The sequence below is a fragment of the Physella acuta genome, unplaced genomic scaffold (assembly GCF_028476545.2).
Source record: "Physella acuta isolate Inbredline_101_S28 unplaced genomic scaffold, ASM2847654v3 ptg000075l, whole genome shotgun sequence".
NCBI lineage: Eukaryota > Metazoa > Mollusca > Gastropoda > Physidae > Physella > Physella acuta.
Window position 1 is genome coordinate 295442 of NW_026731595.1, and position 14993 is coordinate 310434.

The 14993-nt window shown below is 35.6% G+C and overlaps 2 protein-coding genes across 5 annotated transcripts in view; both read right to left on the reverse strand.

Moving 5' to 3' along the window:
• Positions 1-6428, reverse strand: part of LOC131953199 (kin of IRRE-like protein 2) — a 36845-nt gene extending 30417 nt beyond the window's left edge. For 2 of the 4 annotated variants that reach the window (XM_059316306.1, XM_059316271.1), the window contains exon 1: positions 3460-3616. The gene's annotated coding sequence lies outside the window, so the exon portion shown is untranslated. Of the gene's footprint in view, positions 1-1966; positions 2104-3459; positions 3617-6236 lie in introns of those variants that run through there. The other 2 variants (XM_059316280.1, XM_059316289.1) reach the window with 2 other exon arrangements.
• A 5823-nt stretch (positions 6429-12251) lies between these two features.
• LOC131953250 (hemicentin-1) lies at positions 12252-14773 on the reverse strand (the record flags this gene model as incomplete). The annotated part of the gene is given in 2 exon segments (XM_059316359.1): positions 12252-14581; positions 14753-14773. Coding segments are annotated over 2 exon segments (143 nt in total), but the record flags the coding sequence as incomplete, so codon positions are not given.
• Between the last annotated feature and the right edge of the window lie 220 nt (positions 14774-14993).

A 14993-nucleotide genomic window follows, 5' to 3' on the forward strand; every position in this document is an offset into this window, starting at 1 on the left:
TGGATACCTTTCAGAGTTTTTTCTTTTTTCCAGGCATCTTTTCTTTTACTTGTGTCCGCCCCACCACCGGAAAATGTTGACCGCCCACTTCCCCCCCCCCCGATAATATCAACTGCCGCCCCCCCCCCCCGGAGAAAAAGTCTGGAAGAAACACTGATACCTTTACTAATATTTAGGTAGAGACCCACGCTTTTCTTTATAGTAATTTAAATAGTAGTATTAGTAGTGTATAATTTATTTTCTACTTTTTAGTGCATTATTACATAAAAGCTTGTTATTAAAACGTTTTTTATTAACAAATTTTAAGTACTTAACATGTTTTTATTTACTATAGAGTTAACATGACTAAAAACCATTGCGCGCTATTGAACGTGATGACGCGCTATTGAACGCAATGACGCGTGTGGAGTAGTTGGTTAGAACTGCCTACTAATTTGGTCAAAATTTCGATTAATTCATAAAAAATTAATTAGGCATCCAATAAAGTCAAATCGAATGTCGTGATGCATTGTCTTCATGTCTTGACCCACGTATCAACTACGAACCGTCCGTTTCGATCTAGACAGACTGACGACAGGCTGACGAGGAAGTGAGTTAAATAAAAGCTTGTAAAAATTTCATAAAAAACGTTTTAATAACAAGCTTTTGTGTAAAAATGCACTAAAAAGGAGAAAATAAATTATAGAATACTACTTAAAGAGCTATAAAGAAAGCGTGGGTCACTTTAGTATCTATTGGATACCCTTACTAATGTTTAGGAAGAGACCCACGATTTTCTTTATAGTTATTTAAATAGTAGTCTATAATTTATTTTCTACTTTTTAGTGCATTAGTACATTAAAGCTTGTTAACACGCTCTGGATTGGAATCCCCAGGGAAAAAGGAGGATGGGCCCAGTGGGCCGGCCAAGGAAGTCATGGAGAATAACGGTTGAAGAAGAGGCGAAAACAGCTGGGCACACATGGGCACAGATAAAGGGAGCAGCCCAAAACCGAGTCCGATGGAGATGTGTGGTTGCAGCTCTTTGCTCCGAAGGGGCCACAAAGGAATAATGATGATGATATAGGCTTTAAAAAAAAATCAAAGTAGAAAAAGTACCACTTCCGGTTATCGGAAATCGCTAAAAAGTTAATACGGATATGCGATTTTGATAAAATATTTATATATGAAATTTCATCAACCTAGCTGTAACGGTACTCAAGTTATCGTGTTTACAGATACACACACAGACACACACACACATACACACAGTCATACGGACAAGATTGCAAAATTATGTTTTTCCGTATCAGTAAAACGTCGAGATTTGCAAAACTCTCGTTGTTTTTTTTTTTTTTTTTTTGCACGATTACAAATCTTTCTCTAAACTTCGTATATACGAGAAAGTGAAAAAAGGAGAAAATTGTTTTCTCCTTTTAGTGCCTTATGACTTAAAAGCTCGTTATTTAAAACGATTTTTTATGAATTTTTTTGTTAAGACTGGGATTGGATTAGTTATAAGAACCGATTTTAGTATTTTAAGTTTTAGAACTAGTAGTAGGGATTAGTATTTTACTCGAGGCATTAGAGCTTATTTATACTTAGTAGTAGTTAGTATTAGTATTTAAACATCTTTAACCTTGTTTAGTTATGTAATATATTTTTTCTTCACACTTTATTCATGATTTCTCCCCTCCATTTATTGTTGGTAATTAAATTGATGATTCGCTTTTTTTAAAAACCTAGATTAAGGTTATGGTTGAACAACCGTGTGGGTAAGCTACTAATATGTGACAATCAACTTGACAACTGTACACAAATTGAACAAAATTAATTTTCACCCTGATAAAACCAAGGCAATGCTCATTACTACTCATCAGAAACGTCAACATCTTCAATCTACCTAATTACATATTTAAAACAACAACAACATAGAACGTGTTAACAGCAATAAATGCCTGGGGTTGGTTATAGATCACAACCTTACCTGGTCTGAGCATATTCTTTTTCTAAAAATGTCTCTATTTAAAGGTACTTTCGAACTAATAAAGATAAAATTGAAATAGAAGAGCAGGCTGGCTTTTTACGAAGCTTTCATCCAATGTAGGTTAGATAATGTTTCCACGAAGCTTTCATCCAATGTAGGATAGATAATGTTTCCACGAAGCTTTCATCCAATGTAGGATAGATAATGTTTCCACGAAACTTTCATCCAATGTAAGATAGATAATGTTTCCACGAAGCTTTCATCCAATGTAGGATAGATAATGTTTCCACGAAGCTTTCATCCAATGTAGGATAGATAATGTTTCCACGAAGCTTTCATCCAATGTAGGATAGATAGTGTTTCCACGAAGCTTTCATCCTATGTAGGATAGATAATGTTTCCACGAAGCTTTCATCCAATGTAGGATAGATAATGTTTCCACGAAGCTTTCATCCAATGTAGGATAGATAATGTTTCCACGAAGCTTTCATCCAATGTAGGATAGATAATGTTTCCACGAAGCTTTCATCCAATGTAGGATAGATAATGTTTCCACGAAGCTTTCATCCAATGTAGGATAGATAATGTTTCCACGAAGCTTTCATCCAATGTAGGATAGATAGTGTTTCCACGAAGCTTTCATCCTATGTAGGGTAGATAATGTTTCCACGAAGCTTTCATCCAATGTAGGATAGATAATGTTTCCACGAAGCTTTCATCCAATGTAGGATAGATAATGTTTCCATCGCGTGGCAACACCATCACCAAACAGCGTCCTCTATTATCATTACAAAAACGGGTCATAGCCCATGAGACTTGTGACCAGCTTATCTAGTAGTTTAGATTCTTTCATAAAAACTGATATACTTCCAATATATATATATATATATATATATATATATATATATATATATATATATATATATATATATATATATATATATATATATATATATATATATATATATGTATATATATATATATACACTAAAGCAACATTTCAATATAAAATGCTTTAGGAATCAGCCCCTTCTTACTAATCAGACTTGTTTTCTAAAATCACAAAATTAAGTCGTCGTCTTAGTTTCCCATATTCAACGTTTCCCCCCAAAAACATAATTTTGCCAACTCTGGTGCTAATTCGCGGAACAGTCTTCCAAATAAAATAGAACTATCTATATCTGATAATATGTTCTGAACTAAACTAAAAAAAATAACTATTTCATGACCTCATAAACTGACTAATATCTCATTCGTCTATTATAATTCTCATATTATTCCATGGTGTATTCTAACTATGTAATATTATTTCCTTACTCCAACTTTTTAAATGTCATGTTAATATTATTTTTTACTATTTAAATGCTTTTTCATTAAAAATGTTATTATGTGTGTTTTATGGCCAATGTGAAAAAAGGCATCCGTGCCTATTGTATTAAATTAATGAAGTAATGATTATCAATATGAATAGAAGAATGAACAATTTTACTTACTCGCTGACTACTTTTACTCATGCTTTCACCTATATATTTTTATTTAGGGAAAAAGTTTATTTTAAAATAGCATTTAAAATCGATTAAAAACGTATTGAAAAATACTTGAACGATTGTAGCAAAACGTAAGGGATGAGAAACTAGTTGACTTGCCAATAACAGCCGAAAAATCCTGAAGAAAACAAATGCTCCCTGGTTTTAGGAATGTTGCAGGAGAGAAAAATCGATTCTTCGTGTAAATCGATTTCTTCTCTAGCATGCTCGCCTCAGTGGACGAAAATGGCCGTCGGTCAATGTACGGTACACGATAAAATTGTGTGTGTATCTGCTGACCTGTATATCTATTGACCTGTATATATATATATATATATATATATATATATATATATATATATATATATATATATATATATATATATTAGTAGACTGTCTCACTATATTGAAAATAAAATCATGTCCTAATTTTAGCAATGTTACCTTTGTCATTGCTAAGTATACATCTATCCATCGTGAGACAATATGCCAGACATTTGCTTAAACTCATTTCTGGCTTGAAATAACTGAGTTTTAAAAACATCCTTATCTCATTTATACTAACCGGGAAAAAAGTGAAAAGTGTACCCTCAAAGCTGGCTAGGCTATGCCTAATGGTTTCTCGAGTTCGTTTTTTGCCGATAATTTTTGCGTTTATATTATTAATTTTGAATGAATTTCTTTTTATTTCTATGTCACTCTGTCGTTTAATAATAATTAAAAGAAAAAATGCTTTTAATTTGAGTTGTACAAAACTACTTCACTGAACTTGATCGGCACCCCTTTCAGACTCTTTCAAGAGGAAAAATAAGTGACGATTTCACACTACAGCTCATGTAGCTTATTTTATGCAACAGTGCGTGTTAGTTACTGTAGAAGAATTATTATTTCTAGTATATCTTTTTACAAGCTTTTATTTAACTCACTTCCTCTGTCGTCAGTCGTCAGTCTGTCTAGATCGAAACGCCCGTGTGAAATTGCAGGCACTTCTAACTGACATATACGGTTCGTAGTCGGTACATGGGTCAAGACATGAAGACAATGCATCGTGACATTTAATTTAACTTAATTGGTCGCCTAATTAATTTTTATGAATTAATTAAAATTTGGACCGATTAGTAGGCAGTTCTATCCACACGCGTCATCATGGCTATCTTGTGCGTGGAGCGAGGGGGCTCTACGATAAACAGAGTAGAAAAAGGCAATAAAACGCGTCATCACGGCAAAAGCGCGTCATCACGTTCAATAGGCGCGCAATGGTTTTTAGTCATGTAATTCTATTATAAATAAAACATGTTAAGTACTGAAAAAACATTCATTAAAAAAGTTTTAATAACAAGCTTTTATGTAATAATGCACTAAAAAGTAGAAAATAAATAACACACTACTATTTAAATAACTATAAAGAAAAGCGTGGGTCTCTTCCTAAATATAAGTAAAGGTATCCAATAGATACTAAAGTGACCCACGCTTTTCTTTATAGTAATTTAAATAGTAGTGTATAATTTATTTTCTACTTTTTAGTGCATCTAATATATAAAACTCAATTCTGTATGTAAAAATAAGTTTGTTTGTTTGTCGTTGACATACTTCCATGGATTTAAGTGTTAGACTATTATCGTGCTCATAGTCTAAATTAATGAGTTAAAAAATTACTATTGAAAGTGTTGGGAAATAATTTCATTTTTCAAACTGATAGTAATAATTGTCGGCATGTTCATTAAACACAATTTTTAAAAAATAACAAAAATTCTAATTATGTCTGATAATTATTTATATTTAGTCCTTTAGCACTTACTTCCCTTTGATAAATTAGGAAAACACAATTACTTCCCTTTATAAAACATTGCATTAGTGGAAAAGAATTTACTTTTTTTTACTTTGCTTTGGTGTTGGGAAAAAATAATTACATAATTAGCGGGGATTGATCAAGTGCAAATGTTGTAAGTATTTTACGAATAAGCTTGGAGTATTATAATTGTTCATTTGGTTTGGTTTGGCACCTACCTTCGTTTAAGTGAGTGCAAAAGACTATGAATAAGTTGGGGTACTAAAGTCGATTATTAAGCTGAAACAGGCGATTCTGCCCCGGGTTAGACTGTGAGCACTTTGCGTTTATGTTCGCGTTAGTGTTTTCTTTGTGTTTAGGTTGGGTTTCGTTAGTGGTTGCGTTTTGATTTGGTTCGTTTTTGTTCTTTCTTTTTTCGTTTTCGTTTGTGTTTTTTTCTTTGGGTTTGTGTTTGTATTTATGTTTGTGGTTGGTTTTGCGTTTGGATTTGGTTTGTTTTCGTTTGCTTTTTCGTTTGTGTTTTTTTCTTTGGGATTGTGTTTGTGGTTGGTTTTGCGTTTGGATTTGGTTTGTTTTGTTTGCCTTTTCGTTTTTTTTCTTTGTGTTCGTATTGGTGTTTGTGGTTGTGGTTGGGTTTGTTGTTAGGTTTTTGTTTTCGTTTGCTTTTTTGTTTGTTTTTTCTTTGTGTTTGTATTGGTGTTTGTGATTGTGGTTGGGTTTGTTGTTGGGTTTTTGTTTTCGTTTGTATTTGTAATTGTGTTAGCGTTATGTTTGCGTTTTGTTGTTTTGGTTGGTTGTGGTTTGGGTGGGCGATGCCGGGTTTATGATGATTACTAAACACACAGGTAACGTTCTTTAACAGCAAGGTTTTTCACAGAAGCCAGAGCAGGGCCTGGCCGGGACGGCTAGTTATTACATAAAAGCTTATTAAAACGTACTTTATGCATTACTATACCTTTTATCCGATTACCATGGAACTTTGGACAGTTGTTGAGAATTTACTAAATAGTGTGTTTTTAGACACGAGTCCTAGAGTGTTCATCCACACTACTGCCCAAACGACGCAGAGCCTTCAGCGTATGTCAATCACCATCCATGGGAACACCACTAATGTGTCGGTGGAGTTTCGGGGCGTTCTCGGGTGCCACCCGTTACACTACCGAAGGGGCTGAGCGTGCTGCAGATCATCTGCCTGATTTGATTTAGTTAACGATTACAGTAGCCTATCGTATTTAGTTAACGATTACAGTAGCCTATCGTATTTAGTTAACGATTACAGTAGCCTATCGTATTTAGTTAACGATAACAGTAGCCTATCGTATTTAGTTAACGATTACAGTAGCCTATCGTATTTAGTTAACGATTACAGTAGCCTATCGTATTTAGTTAACGATTACAGTAGCCTATCGTATTTAGTTAACGATTACAGTAGCCTATCGTATTTAGTTAACGATTACAGTAGCCTATCGTATTTAGTTAACGATTACAGTAGCCTATCGTATTTAGTTAACGATTACAGTAGCATATCGTATTTAGTTAACGATTACAGTAGCTTATCGTATTTATTTAACGATTACAGTAGCCTATCGTGTCCAAATCGTACTGCACTCGTGCTCACTTGGGATTTAGGGAGCCAAATAGCACTCTTTTCGGGGCGCCTGAAGATGCTCCTGATTAGATTTAGCGAGCGAATATAGCAATCCATTGTATCCAAAGCCTATCGCGCTGTTTAATTGCTTAAACGCAATCACTTGGGAGCCGGCGGCTACGTCTGCAGTATTTTTACCTCTGAATATAGTAGTATGGCTATGCAGGAAGCCCGATTAACGGATACCAAGTTCTACGATAGCCGCTCTGGAAAGCCGGGTGCCAAACCGTGACAAAATTCGCACCCTCCCGGGCGCCACGTATAAGAATTTTTTTCGTAGAAACATTCTTGGGAGTAATCTCATAGGCTCCCCAAAGTTTTATGGCATTCGGATAAACGGTGTTGAGCCGCATCCGACTTTTATTTTTTATATACCGTATATTGAGAAAAATAGCACCCTCCAGGGCGCCGCCCATGCGAATTTTTTTTTTCGGAAAATCTCACCAGGAGTGTTCTAGTAAACTACCCAAAGTTTCATGGCGATCGGATGAACGGTGTCAACTCTCAATCGACTTTTATTTTTATACACCGTATAATTGAAACTAATCGAATCGCGCCCTGCCGGGGCGCCACCCTGTGAATTTGAATTTTTTTTTCACAGAAAATTCTTCTAGAATATTCTCCACAACTTCCCAAAGTTTCATGGAGATCGGTAAAAAGTTGTAGTAATGCATAAAAGACAAACATACATTACTTTATATATATATAGATAATCGCGTGCCCACCCCGCGCGTTGCAGCGGGGATAGAATAAAGTTTAACGAAATATTTAAGATGGTTTCACCAATCTTATATTCTTAGACGTGTGATTTGTTTTCTAAAACTGAGATTTAAATATAAACATTGTCTAGGCTTTATTTATTGGATAATATTTGTTGTGGCATGGGTTTTAATTATATCCTAGCACTCCCCTAGGGCGCGGTGTATAAAAGCCTTGAGTTTACGTTAATCACTCTCTGTAGTACTAGTAGTGAGGTAGAGCACACTTCATCGACCGCTCCGATGTCAGGACATACAACGGCGCTCTTGTGAGCCCCAGGTTACCGCAGAATGCACCTTAAAACAAACGTAGGCGTCATACTGCTGAAAATATCTGTCCATACATTTTTTTAAAGGCCAACTGTTGTAAACCTGTTAGAGTTATAGTTATATTGCTGTTTTTCTAAATTAATGGAAGACAATACGATTATAATTATATTATTTTAGTATGTGTGATCAGCCCACTATACTTTTGCAGATCTGACAAAGTAAGCTAGCCTGATGTAATAATTAAATATACATACTGGTCATATTTTATAGGCTAAACAAGAGCAATCAGAAACACATTACAATTTTAGGGAGGGCTCACAATAAAGCTATGACAGTTACAGTTTAAACTGTAGAGCGTGGGCGTTGATGTTCGACTAAGGGACAAACGCAATATTTATGAGAGAAAAAAAAAAACTCATACTTTCGTATTTGTAAATTTAGAAAAAAAGCTTTTAAGAGAATCTGTAGGAAAATTAATTTTACTGTTGATAAGAGAACAATTTTGAGCCACTGAAATTGGGTATCTCCTGTTCAACTCCATAATCCGAAACTGTAAATGAGTTGTGGCCTTGCAACAAAGTTTTCTGTACTCTTGAGATAAACCTTGCCATATCCTTTGTAGCTCTCACCTGCCGTCTTGTTTCTGTTGTAATTCTCATTTATTCGGCAAATAAAGCAACAACCTACCTTTCACTTCAAATAACTAATATGCAAAATAGGTTACTTCCTGCTTTTTAAAAACGTTTGGATTAAAGCGTCATTTGTAAACTATTAGACAGATCACTCACACAATCATATGTTGAAGTAAAACATGATTTGTAGCCTGTTTTGTTAAGATTACGTTACACCTTATGCTCAACCCCAACCTGGAGGACCGGGGTACTAGCTTTTGTCTGACCCCTACCCCCGCAGACCTTCCCAACTTGGTTGAACCTGCCATAACCTCACAACAGAAACGCAGACAAAGAGAAATGCAGACAGCTCGGACCTGGAAAAGAATGCAGCTCCCGATGGAGCATTTATAAAGCCGGGTGGTGAAAGCCAATATGTCGACCAGGTCGACCATCAGTGTTGGATCTTGAAATGTCCGTACAATGTATGAAGCTGGAAAAGCAACCAAAGTAGCCGCAGAAATGAGACGCAATAAAATAGCTATCCTGGGTATCAGCGAGTCAAGGTGGACTGGCTCAGGACAAATAAGACTAATAACAAGAGAGCTACTGCTGTTCTAATGCACCACAAACTCGAGGAGTCGCACTCCTGCTGTCAAACCAAGCACAAAGAGCTCTCAGTGGATGGGAGGCACACTGCCCGCGGATCATGACATCCACCTATAAAACTAAAATAAGAAGAATAAACATTGGCATAATACCAGTGGCGGAACTAGAAAAAAAGGGCCACCCCGCAAAAAAAAAATGTTGGGCCCCATATATATATATATATATATATATATATATATATATATATATATATATATATATATATATTATATATATATATTATATATATATTATATATATATATATATATATATAAATATATATATATATATATATATATATATATATATATATATATATATATAAATATATATATATATATATATATATATATATATATATATATATATATATATATATATATATATATATATATATATATATAAATATATATAATTAGGACCCTATATACGAAAATACGAAATACGTAGGCTACATGGAGTACTCAATACGGGCTTGATCGAAATTCTTGTTTTTTATTTTTTATTAAAATATGTTAAAACAACACATAATTTGTGTGAGTGCTATCGGTCTGCTTTTAAATTCTCTGTTTTGATGTCTGACATAGTGCTTCCTAATATACAAGTCGGTCAAAAGAATATGAAGCATAAAAGCTTTGTATGTGTAATGGCTTCTCGCCTTATGTTTATTTATATTATTAGTTTTTTTTTTGTCATTTTTACTTTCTCGTATATACGAAGTATAGAGAAAGTATTGTAATCGTGCACAAAAATAACATGAAATTTTGACAGTTTTCACCGTTTTACCCCTCAGTCCTTCATCACATCCGGAGTATAGAGGACTTATTTTAATCGGGCAAAAATTATCAATCCAGATTTATCAAAATTAAGAGGTTTTATGCGTAATCCAGTCTGAAAAACTGGGCTTTGCAATTCTGTCCGTATTCTGTGTGTCTGTGTGTAAACACGATAACTTGAGTACCGTTACAGTTAGGTTGATGAAATTTCATATATAAGTATTTTATCAAAATCGTAGATCCGTATCAACTTTTGAGCGATTTCCGATAACCGGAAGTGGTACTTTTTCTACTTTGAATTTTTCAAAAGCCTATAACTTGAGTTCTATTTTAGATAGATAAATGAAATTTCACATGTAAGTATAAGATCTAATTCTCTACCTTCTGTTAAATTTTGAGTAATTTCCGTTGACCGGAAGTAGTAATTTACGCTACTTCTGATTTCTCAAAAAACTAATGTAAATTTTTAAACTACTAATAATATTGCGCACTATTATGCACTTTTTTATTTGGCGTTCAGTTGATGTGCAATTCTTTTGTCTTCGAGATTTTATTCTATTTTTAAAACTTTAAGTATTTAAAATGGATTAAAAATCATGTCTATAGCCCGAGTTCCCATCCCCTGTTATTTTATATAAGAATATTCGAGAAAGTTTAGGGGAGATCACTCCCGGTTTATTTATTATGTATTTCAAAAAAATAATAATTAAGAGAAGTAATTGCTTTTTAATTTGTTTAGTGCAAATCTATTAAAAATTTCTTAAGACCACACATATTTAACTATTATCTTTCACACTACAAGTCAGGTAGCCTATATATGTTTTTTTTTTCCTTTACGAAACAGCATGTGTTAGCTACTGTAGAACATCACTACTGTATTAGATCTGTTTTGTTTTTACTAGAAAATTATTTTTTTTACTATAAAAAATTGATTATGGTCAGCTGTGGGCTCCTAAACACCCCCCCCCCCCCCCCCACCGCATTGCGGGGTCTGGCGGTACTGTAGTTCCGCCCCTGCATAATACGGGCCTACGCCCCAACAAATGACAGCACAGAAGAGGACAAAGTTTAAATCTACAACATGCTAATGACCATTATCCAGAACCGCACAAGAAGAAACGTTATAATTATACTCATGGGTGATTTTAATGCTAAGATTGGAAGCGATATGAAGAATGTATCGGTTTTACAGGGTTTAGGTGAGATGAATAAAAATGATAAAGATTTGCTGCCTTGTGTGCCACAAGTAATTAAGTAATTGGAGGGAGTCTCTTTCACCACAAAAAAATACATAAGGCTACTTAGGCATTAGAGGAGTGGAAGGAGTCACTACTCATAAGGCTTCCGACCACAGGCAAAGTCTTGAACAGAATATTATTAAGGCAAAGTCTTGAACAGAATATTATTAAGGCAAAGTCTTGAACAGAATATTATTAAGGCAAAGTCTTGAACAGAATATTATTAAGGCAAAGTCTTGAACAGAATATTATTAAGGCAAAGTCTTGAACAGAATATTATTAAGGCAAAGTCTTGAACAGAATATTATTAAGCAGGAAGGAAGCGATAGACGCCTCAACAGGCGTGGATATAATTGCTACCTTTAAGCATCATCATTGAATTTCATAGTTTCGAGAAGGCCTTTGATAGCCTGGATAGACAGTCAATGTGGAAATTGTTGAGACACTATGGGTGCCACAGAAAATAGTCAACATTATTATGTCTTCACATGCAGATGGCAGGTTTGCCTACTTTCACCATTCCTGCTGGCCATTGAATGGATTTTGAAGATGCGAAACTGTATACAGCGGACACTATGGGAGACTCGGCCCTTCTTTCTCACACACAACAGCAAATGCAGGATAAAACCAATAGGGTTGCTAAATTTTCTACATGTCCGAGCCTGAACATCCATTGAGGGTAAAGTTCTCAAAGTACATGCACCAAGCAGCACCCTTTAACATTAGCAGAAGAAGCCCTAGAAGATGTGGATAGATTCACCTACATTGGAAGTATTGTTGATACTGCGCAAAGTTCTTCAGCCATCACCAACAAACAATTTTTCCTTGGACAAAAAGATCTCCGCGGGCCGGATGAGAAGACTTCGCGGGCCGTAGTTTGGAGACCCCTGGTTTAAACTAACAAATCTTAAGAGCCGGGAGTGTGTCATGGCCTCACCTGACCCCTCAGGTTTCGATTGAGCCCGGGGAGCCACTGTGTTCAACCTATTACACGTATTTGTGTCAGACAAACAAAAAAGTGACATTTTCAAATCTTTTTATTTGAATAAACAATAGACCTTCTATAACATTACGATTAGACTATATTGAGAGAATAACAAGTGAAAGAACACTATATACAGATAAATCGGTGTCATCCAAAATGAGGGAGAAAGTGAGGTACCAGTGTACACCAATACCTGAGGTAGGTCAAAATGAAAATCAAATTAGCATCTATAATGTTGATAGCACACTCAAAAAGACGTCAATAAATAAAGTATAGACAACAGCTGACCGTACAACATTACTGCAAGAAAAATTGTAAATAAACAAAGTAATATCAGGTTGTTAAGCAATGGAAACCCTCAAATCATTGATGTTAAAATATTCACAGGTTGATACATTACACTTCATCTCCTAGTAGCCATGTTTTAGAATGACCACTTCAAGTGGTGCATTGGCCACATGTAGAATGACCACTTCAAGTGGTGCACTGGCCACATGTAGAATGACCACTTCAAGTGGTGCATTGGCCACATGTAGAATGACCACTTCAAGTGGTGCATTGGCCACATGTAGAATGACCACTTCAAGTGGTGCACTGGCCACATGTAGAATGACCACTTCAAGTGGTGCACTGGCCACATGTAGAATGACCACTTCAAGTGGTGCATTGGCCACATGTAGAATGACCACTTCAAGTGGTGCACTGGCCACATGTAGAATGACCACTTCAAGTGGTGCACTGGCCACATGTAGAATGACCACTTCAATTGGTGCATTGGCCACATGTAGAATGACCACTTCAAGTGGTGCATTGGCCACATGTAGAATGACCACTTCAAGTGGTGCATTGGCCACATGTAGAATGACCACTTCAAGTGGTGCATTGGCCACATGTAGAATGACCACTTCAAGTGGTGCACTGGCCACATGTAGAATGACCACTTCAAGTGGTGCATTGGCCACTATGTGTAGCCATCACCACAACTTTGTGCAGGGGCCAACCACTATGTAAAATAAAATGATAATCTGTACAAGACAATTGAGTGCTACAGGTGCTCAAGGTTTTTGTGTTGAACTACCAGATACAATTGACTAAAGGGATTGGCCAGAGCCAGCTGCTCTGTGCTTGAGGAGTGTCTAAGGATGGTTAGTTGGACATCCTGCACATCTAATGTTAGCACTACAAACATCAACACTTGTAAGCCACAAGCCAGACAGTGGGGCCACACACAGGTTTTTGTCCTAGGGGGCTTGTTTCATTTTACCGTCATCTCTCTCAAAAATATATGTGATATAGCGTATATAAATATATTAATATAGCCTATATATATATATATATATATATATATATATATATATATATATATATATATATATATATATCACATACATGTCTCTATATATGTATTTATTGTGTCACCTACAGATTTTTGGGACAGTTTTGATTTTTAAGATCCCATAAAAAGGTAAGATCCCTACCCCACCAAATGCTACCTAAGGGGCCCTACCCCCATACCTACAGCACTATCATTAATTCACATTTTGATGAGAGTAAATTAAGTACAGCACTCATTAATAGTATCATCAATACTAAATATTAAGGGAAGCTTCATTAGGAGTGTTAGATGCAAAAGAAGACAAAATGTGGAGGTCTAGATACTAAAGAAGACAATATGTGGAGGTCTAGATACTAAAGAAGACAAAATGTGGAGGTCTAGATACAAAAGAAGACAAAATGTGGAGGTCTAGATACTAAAGAAGACAAAATGTGGAGGTCTAGATACTAAAGAAGACAAAATGTGGAGGTCTAGATACTAAAGAAGACAAAATGTTGAGGTCTTGATACTAAAGAAGACATGATGATAAAAAGCAATTCAAATGGATTCCAGTCTTGAGAAACAATGTAAAAGTACACTAATGACAAGCTAGGAGAGCTTTCAATAGACAAACTGCTCAAGCTATCAGAGGCTGTATGTCTAGGCAGTGAGCCCACTGTGGGTAGTTGCCTCACACAACTGATTCATTACATTTAATTCATATCAAATAGTCACAAGATTAAAATGTATACACATTGATTGAAATGACAGTTTAAGAAAGAAAGTCATGTCCAAAAACTGGAACACTTGAGTGATATAAAATGATCCACTGGTGGCCAGAGTTTCCCGCACATGTTAGAGATAGTCAAGCTGATTGGGCCAATCATCAACTAGCAGTCATATGCCAAAGCATGGGTGTTGAGTGCCTCATGTTAACCACAGCATCCCCAAAATGGCTGTTAGTGTCACCAGTCTGCTCGAGGTGACCAGACTACAGGAGCTGTTGGTGTAATCTGACTGCGCAGCTTCCAGACCTTCTGTGCCTGTTCCTGCAACAACAGCATTTGCTTTAACACAGTGGCCTCTGGTACACCCCTCATAGATTGATGCTACCCACCCCTCACAGATAGATGCTACCCACCCCTCATAGATAGATGCTACCCACCCCTCATAGATCAATGCCGCCCACCCCTCACATAGACAAACAAAAATTAACATACCTCTTCGCTTGTTTATTGACTCTGCTGAGAAAAAGAAATTTTGATTATAAATAACAGCCATATTTATTGCAGTATAATACTTACACCGCATGTACTTTTGCCACATGTATTCTAATTCTATACAACAAGGTCTTAAAAAATGAACCACTTGTGATCAATCTACAAGACAAAACATAAAATCTAGCTATGTTGAACTACATGTACGATAGATTATATGGCTGTATTGAAGTGTACCACATAA